Raw genomic sequence first — 15,998 nt, forward strand, 5'->3', positions numbered from 1 at the left:
AAAAAAAGTTATTATTATCAATAATGTATTAGACACTTACTTAAACTCCTTAGTTAGGAAATAATTCATTTGGTTTCTAGAAAATAAAACGAAAAAGATATTACTAATTAAGATAGAATAAGTTGACAATTTTGATGTGGTTAATTTGTGTTTTTATTTTAATTTTTAATATTTTTGTTCTTAAAAAATTTTTAAAATTAAAAAACAAAAATAATAACGTTTTATTTTTTAATAATGTTATGCATTTAAGTTTAACTAAGTTGTTCTAATATAAAAAAATCAGTTATAATATTATTTTAAGTCTTATTATTTAATTTTATTAAATATTTATTTTATTTTTATTTATTATCTTATTTTTTTCTTCTAAAAATAAAATTTGTTATGTTTATTTTTTTTAAGTTAGTTATACTTATCTTTTTCTAACAGAATTATCTAAATATTTTAATTGTTTTAGCTTATTTTAAAATTTAAAATCAGTTTAGTAATTAATATAAATAAGTAGCATTATTTTTCCATAATATACAACAACAAAAATATATAATAAAAATTTTTTATCTTTTTTTTTATTCTTTCACAATTTTATTAAATTTGGTTGGACTTGACTCATAAAAAGAGTTGAATGTATAATATTACTCTTTATTTTATAAAATTAAAAAAATATAAAAAATTAAAATATAAAATAGAAAACACCAATAAAACTATCTTTTTTAATTATATATATATATATAACGTATCTTAAAAATACATAGCACTGGTGATAATCAAAGGATCTTTTGGAGTTTTTATTTTTGGTCATCATGGACCACAATTGTTTCTTCTGGGTTAAGCATTTCCACCACAAAATGCAAATCAACATTCAACAAAATATGTTTTTTTTCATTTGGTCTAAGTGCAATTGTAAAGCCTCCTTTCGTTTGATCTTTGGGATGAACATTATTTTTGTATGGAAGCCCATTTTATTGGGCCAAATTTGGGATTTGGTGCATATGAACTAGTAAGACACAAGCTACGTTTGGGTACGGAGAACAAGAAAAGACAAAACATTAAGAATAAGACATAAAAAATAGAAACAAAAATTAGTATTTTTATATTTTGTTTTATGATAAGTCAAAATAAATTATAAAAGTTCAATTTTTTTTTCTTCATTCAAAAAATTTGAAAAAAAAATATAATAATTAATAAAAATAATAAAAAATAAAAAATAAATTGTATTATTTGTTAGTGTCTCTATATCTTTCTTGTTATAATAGATACAAAATACACTAATTCAGTATCTTTAAATATAATGTCTCTATCTATATCTCATCTGTTAAATATAATTTTGTATCTTTATATCTCTGTCTGAATGTCCTATGCATATAACAAACACACTGTTTATTTTGCAAAGACAGTTGAGATACTAACAGAATGCAACTGGAGTTTTGGTTGATTGATAATATATGATGTCTCTTAATATGCAGTATTTAGATTTGAATCTTGGTAATAGCCAAATAGTGGATAGAGCTTTTAAATATGTATGTAGATGTGTAGTGTAGGTGATTTTATAATATCTAAAAGAGTAAAGTACTATTTTGGTTCTTAATATTTTAATCATCTTATTTTTATTCTAAAACGTTTAAAATGTCATTAATATTATTTCATTGTCAAATTCTTCATTAATAATTGACGAAATTGATGTATTGTTAATAATGTTTTTGTTAAAATTAAATTTGTTCAATCTCCTCTTCTATCTTCACTCTCTCAACAAGTTCAAATTTCATTTTTCTACTCCCTTTTTCTTCCTCTTCAAACCCCTCCTAGAGAATTAATAGTGTAAAAGGGAATAGGAGAATGGAGTTTGAATTTGTTGAGAAAGTGAAGGTGGAGAAGGGAGTTGCACAAATGTAGCTTTAACGAAATCATTATTAACAGTATATTAATTTCGTTAAGTGTTAGTGAGTACTTTAATGGTGGATAATATTGATATTATTTTAAATTTTTTGAGATAAAAATAAGACGATTAAAATGTTAGAGACTAAAATAAAATTCACCCCAAATATTAAGAACCAAAAGAGTATTTTACTCATATCTAACATTGGAGTTATACAATTTATCTAACCAAAAATAAAGAAGACACTAACATAATGAGTTAAGGCTTAGACTCAAAATTAAAGTAATTAATGCAATTAATTTGTCAACAGCTCACATCCATAATATCCTGTTCCAAACTTGCAATGGTAAATTGGTAATGTGCTTTATTATTAACTAACTAGTAAGAGCTCATGATTCATGCAATGCAATTCATATTATTAGTTATTGCTTTTGTTCTAAGATCTAAGCTCAGTTATATATTGAACATTTTTCTTTTGAAGAAAACATTTCGTAATTTCAAATAAATTAGATCATCACATAAGATAATATGGATTAATTGGTAACTTTTCCAACTTCTTTGTCCAACTAATTAAGCGTTATCTATTAATTATTTAGGAATTTGTCCCATTCAGATGCTGCAACAAACAAAAAAGTTACATGAATAATGTTTGGATGCAAACCATTAATCATTTTTTATGACAATGACTATGATCTGAGCAACAGCACATAACTATTATATTCATCAATGCCATTGCTCATGATGGACGCTTACGGCAATATAGGTTAAAAGAGTAGAGTGATAATTAGATTTTTAAAAATTTTGTTTTTGGATTAATTAACTTAAAAAAAATATTAATTTGATTCTCAATGATAATAAACAGTAGATATATAATATTTTTTTATTAATTTATTATGTAAAATTTAATGACAGTGTTTATATATACTATTATTTATGGTGATGTACGTATTTATTTATAGAAAATCATCATGCAGATAACAACTTTTGATATTAAACTTCACCTGTATTTAATAGGATTTGTAGTAAATAAAAAATAGTTAATCAAGATTATATGAAACCCAAAAGATAATAAATATTTCACTGTCCAAAATTATATCACTTTTATATTTATTTGACAGCAACTAAACACGTATCGCGGTAGATAATATGGACAACTCCATTTTTTTTCACACTATTCATTGACGAAAAACATATATATTCACTATCTATTATCGTGAAAAATTTAATTAATATTTTTTTCTTCAAAAATTAATTAGTCTAAGGTTAAAATTTTTTAAGATCTAATTATAACTTTATTTATTGTCTTATAAATCCATATATAAATATAATTAAATTATATATTAAATTTATATAATAATAGACGAGAAATATATATATATATATATATATATATATATATATATATATATTTTAACTAAGAAATTTCACAATGTAATGTGATGTGCAAATTTTACTAGTATACATGCTCATCATGACAATACAAGCTTCTTGGTTTTAGAAGGGAGTGGATATTTTTTGGTGAAAAAAATATTAGATGGCGTTTAATATTTAATTTCATTTTTTATTGTTTTTTTTGTTTTATTTATAGAATTAAAAATAAAAAATTATATTTTATTTTCTCAAATATTAAAAAAATTGGAGAAGATTCATTTCCGTCTTAGAATATTTATTACCACTAGTGTAGTTTAATAGTAATTCAACGCTTGCATGCACGTGGAAACAATACAAATACGGCAAATCATTTCACCTAATTAAAAAGTGTATGTATAATGTATGACTCATTTATTTATTTGATTTCATGAAATAATTTACAAAACAAGCAAGCATAACATGCACACTAGTGTATGGTCGATCAATCTCAGTTAGTTACTGATAGCTTTTATTATTTGAAAGCGTGTTGAACTTCAACCTTCTACTATTAGCTACCCTATTTAATTTTTCACGTGGAGGTGGATGAATCTATTACCCATAACATTTATTTGATTCAGCACAGTCAACTCTTGCAGGATATGTGAGATATATGGTCAAAGCAAAGCCCCACACCCTTATATATTCATGAATATTATTGGAAGTTAATTGAGTCAAAGAATTAAAGAACAAGCTTCTTGTTTAATTACCTAGCTAAGCTAATACTCTATTATAGTTTTGTTACAACTTCACATACACAATTGTCTTTATATGAAATTAATAACAAAAAACCGTTAAATTATTTGATATATTTTAATAAATTCAAACTTAATTTTTTTAATTATTAATTTTATATAAAAATAATTATACGTAAATTCACTACAACAATATAAATTATTTTTTAAGGTTATATATGTAAAAAAAGAATTAAAATTTGTTAAAAAAATAAATTTTGATACTATTTTAACTATAAAAATATGTTAATAAAAATTTTGTTAAAAATAATATTTTTAACATATAAGTAATTGTGAAAAAAGTTTAAATCTTATTTTGATAAATATTGGCTATAAAAAATAATTTGTTAGAAAAATTTGAGAATATATTTTTTATGATACTTATTAACCGACAAAAATACTATTTATTTTGACACTTATTGACCATAAAAAAATTTTAACAAAAATTTTCAACAAAGAATGAGATGAGATCTTGAAATCGAAGAATAAACTGAGATTTTGAAAATAAAGAATGAGTAATATGATCCCAAACTGAGAGCGATGCCAAAATTGATGAAGCCCAAAGAAGAAGAGGAACAGTGGAGTAAATTGAAAACAAATGAGTGTCAAAATTGAGGAGTAATTTTCTACGGTCAAATTATTCATCAAGAAAACATAAAAAATTTGACATTTGTAATATTTGTCAATTATACATTAATTTTTACACTTAATTATGGCTGTTAAAAAAGACAATGTTAAAATAACTCTCTTTTCTTGTAGTGATTTTCACTTATAGTTATTTGTTTTTTTTTTTTTTTGGATTAAGATAAATTTGTGGATGTAGATTGGGTCATGAAAACTTGATCTCATTCTATCACCTTTATAATAAGTTGTTTTGATTTAGTTTTGTGTCACCATAGCGAGTTTTTACATTATTCATTACGGTTAATCCACTACTGATATGCTAACTAAAATAGCATGGTTCTGAAAACCGAACCGGATCGGCTGGTTCAACTGAAAAAACCGGGAACCAGTCACCTAACCGGTCCGGGTAAGGTCAGAAACCGGCTGGTAAAAAATCGGTAAAAAAATCGGTCGAACCGACAGTTAACCAGTGAACCGGGAGAACCGTCCGGTTTTTTCACGGTTTATTGGTTTGAAAATTAAACTTCAAAACGGCGTCGTTTTGAAGGAGAAAAAAAAAAAAGAGAAAAGGGCTATCTTCAGCCACGAACCCTAAATCCCTAATTGCCACCAGCCACCACCCTCAGTCAGTATCTCAGTTTCTCTCACCCTCCGACAGGCCACAACCCCTCATCGCCGTCGCACCTCTCCTCCATCGTAGTCGCCCAGCTCGCCACCTCCACCGTCGCACCTCTCCTCCATCGCCGTCGCCCAGCTCCCCACCTCCACCGTCGCACCTCTCCTCCATCACCGTCGCCCAGCTCCCCACCTCCACCGTCGTTGCCCAGCTCTCCACCTCGCCCAGCTCGCCGGTAATACTCTGCCTTCCACCTCGGTTCATGTATGCGGGCATGATTCTGTTCATGGTTCTGTTCTTGTTCCTGTTCTTCTCTATCACAGAAAACATGTTGCTCTCTGTTCATGTTCCTTTTCTGTTCATGACTTCATGTTTATCTTTGATGTTTCTGTTCCTATATCTGTTTAATTTTGATGCTTCAATTTTTTGCTGCTTAAATTGGGCTAAAGTTGAATTTGAAGAAAACCAAGATTGCCTTAATCTTTTTGAAAAGCTACATATCTTCCTTGCCTATTTTTTCTCTGTAATATTCTGTAGTGTTTGATATTCATATTATGGAGGATAAGATTGAATCATGCTAAATCAGTAAATCCTAATAAAAGTGAGCAAATCTATTGGACAAAGCAGGGCAAATTGTGTTCCTTAATAATAACGATTAAGAAAGTAATATGTATTGTTTTGACAGCAATAGTCTGCCTGACTATGTGTGTGTGTGTTCTGGATGAAATTTGGTGTTGCTAATAGCCTAATATCTTTCTATTCTTTGTTGTGAAAATTTGCCATATCTGATTAGAAAACTCCTTGTTTGTGTATAGAAACCATAGGGATAGTCCTTGTTTGTGTATAGAAAGTTAGTAATTGTATCTTTTGAATGTAGAACACTATGGGTTTGTCATTATGTACGTTTTATTTTTTGTTTAGTTATAAACTTTGATGTTTGAAGTTGTTTGTGAACCTCTAATCTTAAGTAATGGATAATTTATTATGTGAAATATTAAATTTTATTAAGTTATAAATTATTGAATTTTATTAAGTTTAATAATTTTATTTAATATTTAATTAAACCGGTTGAATCCCGGTTCAACTCCAGTCGAACCAGTGAACCATTGAACCAGTGACCTTATCGGTTTATTGACCGGTTCGGTTCTCGCAACCTTATAAAATAGAATAAAAATAAATATCTTTTTTAATTTTTGACTATTTATTTAAAAGACAAAACGTATCTCTATTTTATAAAAATTTTTAATTTTCAACTATTTAAGTAACTAATTAAGCGACTACTAATGTATCTCTTTTTACAAGAATTGTTTGAACTAACTACATATATGATTAAAGATTTTGATTAAGAATTTTAATTTCAAATTTTGAAAAAATATTTTATTCTCCAAATAAATAATTAAAACTAAAAAAATTATTCTGCAATAAATCACTAATTTTATTCTCAGAATATCTAAAATTTTCTCACTCTTTAATTAAGGCTACATACACACAAATAAGAAATGTATCTATATATGTCTATTTGTAATAATAATAACGAGTTTCACATTGAAAAAACCGTTACTTTGGGCTCTCCCTCGTTAACAATATGTAATGGGTACCATATATATTTTAGCAATAATTAAAATTTATTTTAGGGCAATTTACGTTTTTAAATTGTTTGACCCCAATATTACGCAAATGCATTGTTTTCAATTTCAATACGCAAATGCATTGTTTCACTATTTTATGTAAATCGCTACTGGCAGTAGCGGTTTACAGGTGTGCATAAACCGCTACAACCAGCCGCGATTTACGTGTATGCATGTGTGAGTGTAAACCACCGCTGCTGGCAGCAGCGATTTACGTGTGTGCGTGTGTGAGTGTAAACCGCTATAGGCTATAGCGGTTTACATGTAGTGTGTCTATTTCAAACAAAAAATGAACAATTAGATGATAAAATAATATATAGATACAATGACGAAACTAGGCAAAATATTAAAGAATAACCAAAAATTAATTTTATAATAAAATAAAATAAAAATAAAAATTTAAAAAATAAAAATAAAATTTATATATAATTTATATGAAAAAAATTAAAATTTAAAGGGATTATTGTCCCCTTTCTCAGTCTGAGATTCTGCTTCCAAATAGATGAAAAAGAAATCAAAATAAAACAAAAAAAATTTTAACAAAAAATGTTAACTGAAAAAGTTAAAATTAATTTTCAATACATATATATAATTTCGTCTCCTTATATTGTAATTAAAATATAAATGTTACACCAAATAATTTTATTGAAAATTAAATAAACAAAAGTCACATGTATATATTTTTCAAAAAATAATGTAAATTGTACTATCTTCTAAGAATTAATGGAGGTCATATATAGTTCAGTTAGAGAGTAAATTACACCAAAAACAAGAACAAAAAATACTGTTTTAATATATTACGTGTATAATACACCTATATATCTCCCTATTTTTATGTACTCACGTATCTTTTTATTTTGTATATGTTTGATTAAAAATATTATTTATATACTAAAATAAATTACTAAAATTAATTATTATATATTTATATATAAATATATATTATTTAATTTATTTTTAATATATATTTTATATTTATATTTTAACTTATGTTTTATAATCGTGAATTTTAATATAGGCTTATGTATCATGGTCGATTTTATGTACTCGCTGCAACATCTTTTTAATTAGACTTTTCTTGTTAAGTATCAGAATTTTTTGTTTGTCTGTTTTTTTTTTAAAGACAAACATGACTTCTATGTTTTAACTCTTGTTCATTAGAAATAACTAAGTGTAATTTTTACGTTCTGTTCAATTATTAAATTGAAAAATAATTTAAAAAATATTATTTTTTTGCTAATTTTGCCATTCGATTTTATTTGTAATAAAAAAATCAAGAATAATTATCAGTTTTTATAAATTTTGATTTTTTTAATCAATTTTTTATTTATTTTGTTTGTTCATAGTAATATGTTTTTTTAGAATTTTTTTTTATATTCTCTAATGCATATTGTTATATTTTTGTAACGAAATTTTTAGTACTCATTATTCATATAAAATTTTTAATTATTTCTATTAATACATGTTCTTTGGTATGGAACTTAGTTAATTTTTATTTAATTTTGTATAATTTGACTATATAGGCAGCACACTACACGTAAACCGCTATAGCCTATAGCGGTTTACACTCACACACGCACACACAGCAGCGGTTTACACTCACACACGCATACACGTAAACCGCGATTGGTTGTAGCGGTTTATGCACACCTGTAAACCGCTACTGCCAGTAGCGGTTTACATAAAATAGTGAAACAATGCATTTGCCTAATATTGGGGGTCAAACAATTTAAAAACGTAAATTGCCCTTTATTTTATTTAAGAGTTTATCAAATATTTTCGATATTTTAAGTTATCTTAAAATTAAATAAATATAGAAAGTCACTCAAATAAAGACATTTAAAAAGTCTTTTTTTAAATATGTTTTTTAGTAATTAAAATTCAATACATATAACTGATTAAATTATGTCATTTTTGTCAAAATTAGATTAGACAAATTAATTCTGCAAAAAAATTAATGAATTAAATTTTGAATCGATTTAAATTAATATTTTTTTATAAAAAATAACTACAATACCCTTATTATAGAAAATGACTAAAATACTCTTATTATATATTTTGAAAATCCTAAATTATAACCCTTCTCTTCTCTATGTGCCGTCATAGGATTAAGATTTAGAGTTCTCAATATATATAATAAGAGTATTTTAATTATTTTTTATAATAGAGATATTATTGTAGTCATTTTTCATAAAAAAATATTAATTTAGATCAATTTAAAATTTAATTTATTAATTTTTTGATCAAATCAATTTATCTAATTTAATTATACAAAAGTAATATAATTTACTTAATTATATATGTTTAATTTTAATTATTAAAAAATATTTTTAAAAAAATATTTTAAATGTCTTTATTTGAGGGACTCATAAAAAGCATTGTAGCTAGTGTCTAGGACTAAATAATACAATTATGCAAAGCTAAAAACAAACCGGCCTTATATGTGATTATTTCGTAAGAGGTTTATATATATATACCAAACCCTATGCATTAAAACAATTTGGCTGCTTCAATTGTTTGAGAAAAATATAAGTGTGTCTTATGATGATACTGCAATTTAGCTCTCAAACAAATTAAAGGTGGGCTCTCACTCCACCCATGTATATGTCAAGGAATCAATTAATACCTCTTGCTCCTCTTTCTCCTTAGTAGGACCACAACAGAGACAGAGAACAAAACAATGCTAGCTACAATAATATATAGCAACATAGAAATGAGAAATTCTATTTTTTGAGTGTGTATATATATATCTATATTGTTAGAATATAATTAGGATCAATTAGTATCGTTTATATTTATATAATATATCTGTATATTAATTGTAGGATTTTATATTTTTATTACTTTGATTCTTCTAGCACCTATATATATTCCTGTACATTGTACTTTACATCAGACTGAATAATACACAAAACACTTTTTTTAGATTGCTCTCTTGTTTCTAACATGGTATCAGAGCCATGATATCCTCCTCGAAGAGAATATATTGTTTTCTTTGCGGTGAAATCACCGTAGTTTTTGCATTTTTTTTCTATGCCATTCTTCTTTCTCTTTTGTCAATCCTTTGATGCTTTTTCACCTCACCGACTAGCCTATTTTTTCTATCTTATGTTTTTTCGAGTCAAATGATCAAACCTCATTGTCATCCGCTACTTACCTATTCTTATGAAGAAATCATATAGTTTTCGTTCTCTCGTAGCAGTTCTATCTGCATTCTCTCGTGGCAGTTCTATTTGCGTTCTCTCGTGACAATTCTGTTTGTGTTCTCTCGTGGTAGTTCCGTCTACGTTTTCTCATGACAATTCTGTCTGCGTTTCGTCTGTGTTTTCCTTGTGGCAATTCCGACTGTATTTCTTTCCGGCAGTTTCGTCTGCACTTCATTCAGACAAGCGGCAGTTCCGTCTGCGCTTCCTTTCGGCAGTTCCGTCTGCACCCGTTTTAGAGAGTTTATGCATTTTTTTTCTTTTTTCTCTTTATTTTGTTATTTTAAATAAGTTTCAAACTCAAGTGAGGAGGGGGATGTTTGAATATAATTAGGATCAATTAGCATTATTTAGTATATCTGAATATTTATTATAGGAGATTACGTGTTTATTATTACGATTCTCTTAGTACCTATAAATATCCTTTTATATTGTATCATTCCACACAACTTGAATAAACAACTTAAATACACACAAACCTTTTTTTCTACTGCTCTCTCTTATCCTTTCTAACATAGTATCAAGAGCTTAGGTTATTTTTTTTTCAGAAACAATTGGTTTCTAGCTCTTTTATTTTGTCTCCTCCGGCAGTACTTTGTCCTCCCTTTTTGAGTCTCTCCCGACGCTTTGGTTCGTCACTGTCACCACCCTCGCCTTCTCCTCGTTGCAAGCTTTCCAACGCCACCAAATTCATCGCCGGAAACCGTCTCATGCGCCTCCACGTACCTCCGGAAGTCCCTGTCGTCATCAGCTTCTTCTCCTTTCCAGATTAATTCCACGCCGTCGGATTGGGCCCTTAATCAACGGCCCAGACGCTAGGGGTGGCAATATGTACCCTACCCGCGGGTACCCAATCCGACCCCACCCGGTCGGGTAGGGTTGCCAACCCGATCCACAGCGGGTAGGGTTTTTGTGCGGGTCGGGTAGGGTGCGGGTTGAGCCTCAACCCTACCCGACCAACCCGCATCCTATATATGTATATGTTATATACTTATATAAAAATATATTTTAAGTGGATGTTGAACTAAACACTTCTCACTAAATACAAAAGATCCTTAGTCATTAAAAGAAGAACATTAATTGATAATTTAATAAACTTTTTTTTACATAAAAGTCAGTTCTATTTTAAATTATCATCAAGTTATATAATAACGTTGCATTTTTTTTTTGTAACCCGCGGGTAGGGTCGGGTACCCGCGGGTTAAGAGCGGGTAGGGTTAGGGTTGAGATATTCTCAACCTGCGGGTAGGGTAGGGTTGAGTTTATATAAAAATTTCAACCCGCGGGTAGGGTTAGGGTTGACTCCAAACCCTACCCTACCCTACCCATTGCCACCCCTACCAGACGCTCCCACGTGTCACACTCACGCTTCTCCTCGCTCAACCCGCGACCGCTTCTGAACCGACCCACCAGACCCGCGCACGGACCCGACCCGGACAGTTGGTTGATCCATGCACCTTGTCAGCGCTGACGTGTTTGCTGACGTGTTCTTCGCCTCCAATCACACTGCGCTACGTGCCCTCTCCTGCTGACGTGGCAGCTGACGTGGCAGCCCGTGGGACCCTCCCTAAAGTTTTTTGGTGAGCTCTTTTCGATTTTGCCCTCCGTTTCTCATTTTCGGCTCCCAAGTTGTAGTTTTTCTCTCCTCTCTGTGATCTTTGTATCTGCTATTATGGAAAAGTCAGCTGTTTTTGCTACCACATACAGAAATAATAAATTCTGTCGAAATTGTAACTAGGGACGGATCCAGAAATGTTATCGTGGGGGCCAATAACATATATAATATTAAAGAAATATGCAAATAAATTATAATGTAAGATGCATTACAAAAATATACCGATAGAGAATATATATTTAAAGTACAAACAAAATATGCATACTTTTACTAACGAAGTGGTACACGTTGATTCTTCATATCATAAAATTCATCGATAATAGAATCGGTGTCAAATCTTTCAGCAATCTTCTTCTCAATGTAAATCAAAAGAAAATTAGCAAGAAATTCATCTTCTATTTTATTTCTGAGTCTATTCTTCACAATATTCATAGCTGAAAAAGATCTCTCAGTTGTAGCAGTTGAAACAGGAAGAGTTAATACCAAGCGAATCAAACGATCAATCAAAGGATATGTTAAAGACTTTCCTGTCTTCGTTAATCCTTGACATAACTTCGAAATTGTGCACAAGTTAGTTAACTCAACATGATTAAGAACATCAAGTTCATAATGTTGAGCTTGCATTCTAATGTGAAATTTCTCTTGGTCACTGAAGTCACCTGGATAAAATCGTTCTACTAATTCACATACTTTGTTGACACTGAAGAACTTATAATTATCTCTGGGATCTAAAGTTGAACTTAAAGTAAGCAATTCCACCATATTATCATTGAATCTTCCATTAAGCTCTTCTAACTGTGTATCAATTACAGCCAGAAATAAATTAACACGGTAATGATGCTCCACTGAAATTTGGTCAACAATTTTGCGAGTTCGGCCTCTTCTAGGAATATGCAATGCATTCATATCAGGAACTTCAACTTCATGTTTCTCACAAAACAATATAACTTCTTTTATGAAAGCCTCCCAACTTGATTCTCTCATTCGTTGGATTAAAGTCTTGCTAGTAGAAACCAGAGTTAAAGCATTCAATATGTCTTGATTTTTTCGTTGCAAAGCTTGACAAAGATCATGACTAACTTCCAAAATATTTCTTATCAAATGCAAAACAAAGACAAATTCAAAGGATGTGATAGCATCATAAGCAGCACTAGCATCACCACGAGTGGAGAAATTACCTTCTTCAGTGCTTTTTTCAAGAACTTCACAAGTAGTATCAAACATGCATAGCAAGCTACGTACAGAATTCAAATGAGACCCCCATCTAGTATTTCCAGCTCTTTGCAAAGTACCAATTTGATTAAGTCCACTACCTGTCATAAGTTGATCATCGGCAATTAAGTTTGCAACATTATTTGCTTGAGCAACCCTTAACTGATCATGACGTTTAGGAGAAACAGTCACAACATTCACAATTAGTGTAAGTTTTGAAAAGAATTGATGAACATAGCAAACTTCTTTAGCTGCAGAAACAAGTGCTAATTGTAATCGATGAGCAAGACAGTGAATGTAATAAGCAAAAGGACAATCTTTCAAAAATAGAGCTTGTAGTCCATTCCATTCACCACGCATATTACTAGCTCCATCATACCCTTGTCCCCTAATATTTTGAACATCAAGATTATGACGAGAAAGAACTGATGAAATTTCTGTTTTCAATGTCAAAGAACACGTATCAGAAACATGTATAAGATCAAAAAATCTTTCTTGAACACAACCGTGTTTGTCTACAAATCTCAAAACCACAGACATTTGTTCTCGCTTTGACTCATCTCTTGCTTCATCAATAATTATACAAAATTTAGAATCACCAATTTCTTCTCGAATTGTTGCACGCACTTTTCTAGCAAAGATATGTAATATATCTTTTTGAACACCGGGAGATATATATTGAGCATTTCCAGGAGCATTTTCAAGAACAACATTATTAACATTCTGATTACAGGAAGCCAAAAGCTTAATTAACTCAATAAAATTTTCCCTATTCAAAGATCCATGACTTTTATCATCGCCTCTAAATGCACATGCTTGAAATGCAAGCCATCGAATAGCATCAATAGATGTCTTCAACCTTAAGCGGTTATTTGCAATAGTTTCATCACTATGCCTATCAAGAACTTTGTCTATATGCTTAGATTGAGCCATTAAATCATCACAAGATTTCACACATAAATTATGGGGAGAATTAGGAATAGAACCCTCGTGACATACAAATGCACAATTCACTCCATTGTTTACTTTCTTCCAATTACTAAATCCTAACTCTGAAAATGCATTTTTTCCATCATTGTGAGCACCATAATGTTTACCAAACAAGTAGCAAGGCAAACAATAGGCAGCATCTTTTTCTGGTGAATATTCTAACCAACTTGAAAATTTCTTAAACCAAGAAGATTGAAAATATCGACGATGATTGTTATTACCAGAAGTTGGATAGCTAATATTTGTTGGTTGGTATGGCCCAGCTATTATGTATGCTCTACGAATCTTATCACGTTCATTGACATTATACTGCCAAATTGGACGTCGCTTTCCTGGATCCCTTTCTAGTAAAGAGATATCAACATCTCTTTCTAATCTTGGAACTTTGGCTTTTTGTTGATGTATATTTTGAGTAAGATTAGAGAGTTCACTTACTTGAACTTCTTGTGAAACAAGATTAGAGGGTTGACTTGTTTGAACTCCAACATCATCAGTAACTTTTCTCTTAAAAATTGCATTAATTTTACTTTGCTTTCTCATCATAAAATGTTCTAATTTTTTGTTACCTGAAAAAAAGAATAATTATATACTCACATGAATAAACAAAATCTGAATATTTTTTATTAATTAAATATCAATAATAATATTTTTTTACTAAGTTATTATCAATTTTACTAAAAATAAAAAATAAAAAAAGAGAATAAATCTTATCAATGAATAAGCTATTTATCTATAATTTATGTGATCACAAAAAAGATAAAATTATATTATTTTATAGTCAAAAAACATGATTTATTAATTAATAATTTTATATAATTATATAAAAAAATAAAAAATAGAATGAGTAGAGTAGTGATTAGTGAATACCTTTGCTAATTGCTATGAGCCTATGATTGAAGACCGAAACCACTAAGCCAGGCTGTGAGGGCGTGCAGCGTACTCCAAAGGAAGAGAAGACCGAACGTTTCAAAAAGGAAAAGCATAAAAGAAAGAGAAGGTCACACGTAGTGTTTATTATTTAGGAGTTTAAAAAAATTTAAAAACCATGATATTTTATTTGAGTTGGGCCTTTTAGTTTATACTACTATGTTTTTTTTAAAAAAGCTGGGGGGCCCAGGCCTCTACTTGCCCCCATGTATCCGTCCCTGATTGTAACCGTTTTGGGCACCTCTTCTCCGTCTGTCTCTCTGTTGAATGTCACACATGCCACCAGAAAGGTCATATTAGCTACCATTGTTCACAATTGTTTTGCTATTATTGCAAGCTCTCAGAACATTTGATTACTACCTGTCCTACTCACCCACCACGTCCTGAGCCTGCTTCTGCTGTTGATGCTACTCTTGAATCTACCACCTCTGCTCCTCTCAACCCGTCTCCTGTCTCTCTATCTGATATTGCGTCTCTTCTTCAGCGTCTTCTCTCCCTTTCTGGTAATACCCCTACTGCACGCAACACACAAGGGTTCTATCTCCCAGTCGACTCTTAATCTTCCTGATACTTATTTATTCCCAACTTAAACTTTAATCTTATTTCTGTTGGTCAACTTGTTGATCTGGGTTTTGATGTCCCTTTTTCTATCTCTGGTTGTCATGTACAGGATCGTCGGACGGGACAAGTCATCGGGACTGGACGTAAGGTTGGAAGGTTGTTTGAAGTCGAGAATCTTCATATTCCTCCTATACCAAATCTCTGTGCTGCTTCTTTTCCATCTACCCTTCACTTATGACATCAACGTCTTGCCCACAGCTCCTTAGAAAAATTGTGTCCTCTTGTGTCTCAAGGTGTTTTGGGTCAGGTTCCTAATGAATCTTTTGATTGAATTTCTTGTCAAACTACCAAACAACCTGCTTTATCTTTTCACAATAATTCCTCTCTTACTTGCTCTCCTTTTGATCTCATTCACTCTGATGTTTGGGGTCCCGCTCCCACTGCTTCTATGGGAGGAGCTCGATACTTTGTTGTTTTCATTGATGATTATTCACGTTTTACTTGGGTTTATTTGATGACCAATCGCCATGAGTTACCTCAGATTTATATTAACTTTGCCACTATGATTAAAACTCAGTTTTCCAAGGTCATTAAGGTTTTTCGCCGTGATA

General features: G+C 30.0%; 1 protein-coding gene across 1 annotated transcript; it reads right to left on the reverse strand.

Moving 5' to 3' along the window:
- Nucleotides 1-11,967: 11,967 nt before the first annotated feature.
- On the reverse strand, nucleotides 11,968-15,133 carry LOC107615501 (uncharacterized). Its single transcript, XM_016317562.1, has 3 exons — nucleotides 15,025-15,133; nucleotides 12,181-14,465; nucleotides 11,968-12,048 (listed from the first exon to the last, which is right to left on the reverse strand). Exons 1-3 carry the CDS (start codon nucleotides 15,131-15,133, stop codon nucleotides 11,968-11,970), a joined length of 2,475 nt encoding a protein of 824 aa, XP_016173048.1.
- Between the last annotated feature and the right edge of the window lie 865 nt (nucleotides 15,134-15,998).

The sequence above is a fragment of the Arachis ipaensis genome, chromosome B1 (genome assembly GCF_059453495.1).
Source record: "Arachis ipaensis isolate K30076 ecotype BB chromosome B1, ASM5945349v1, whole genome shotgun sequence".
Classification (NCBI taxonomy): Eukaryota; Viridiplantae; Streptophyta; class Magnoliopsida; order Fabales; family Fabaceae; genus Arachis; species Arachis ipaensis.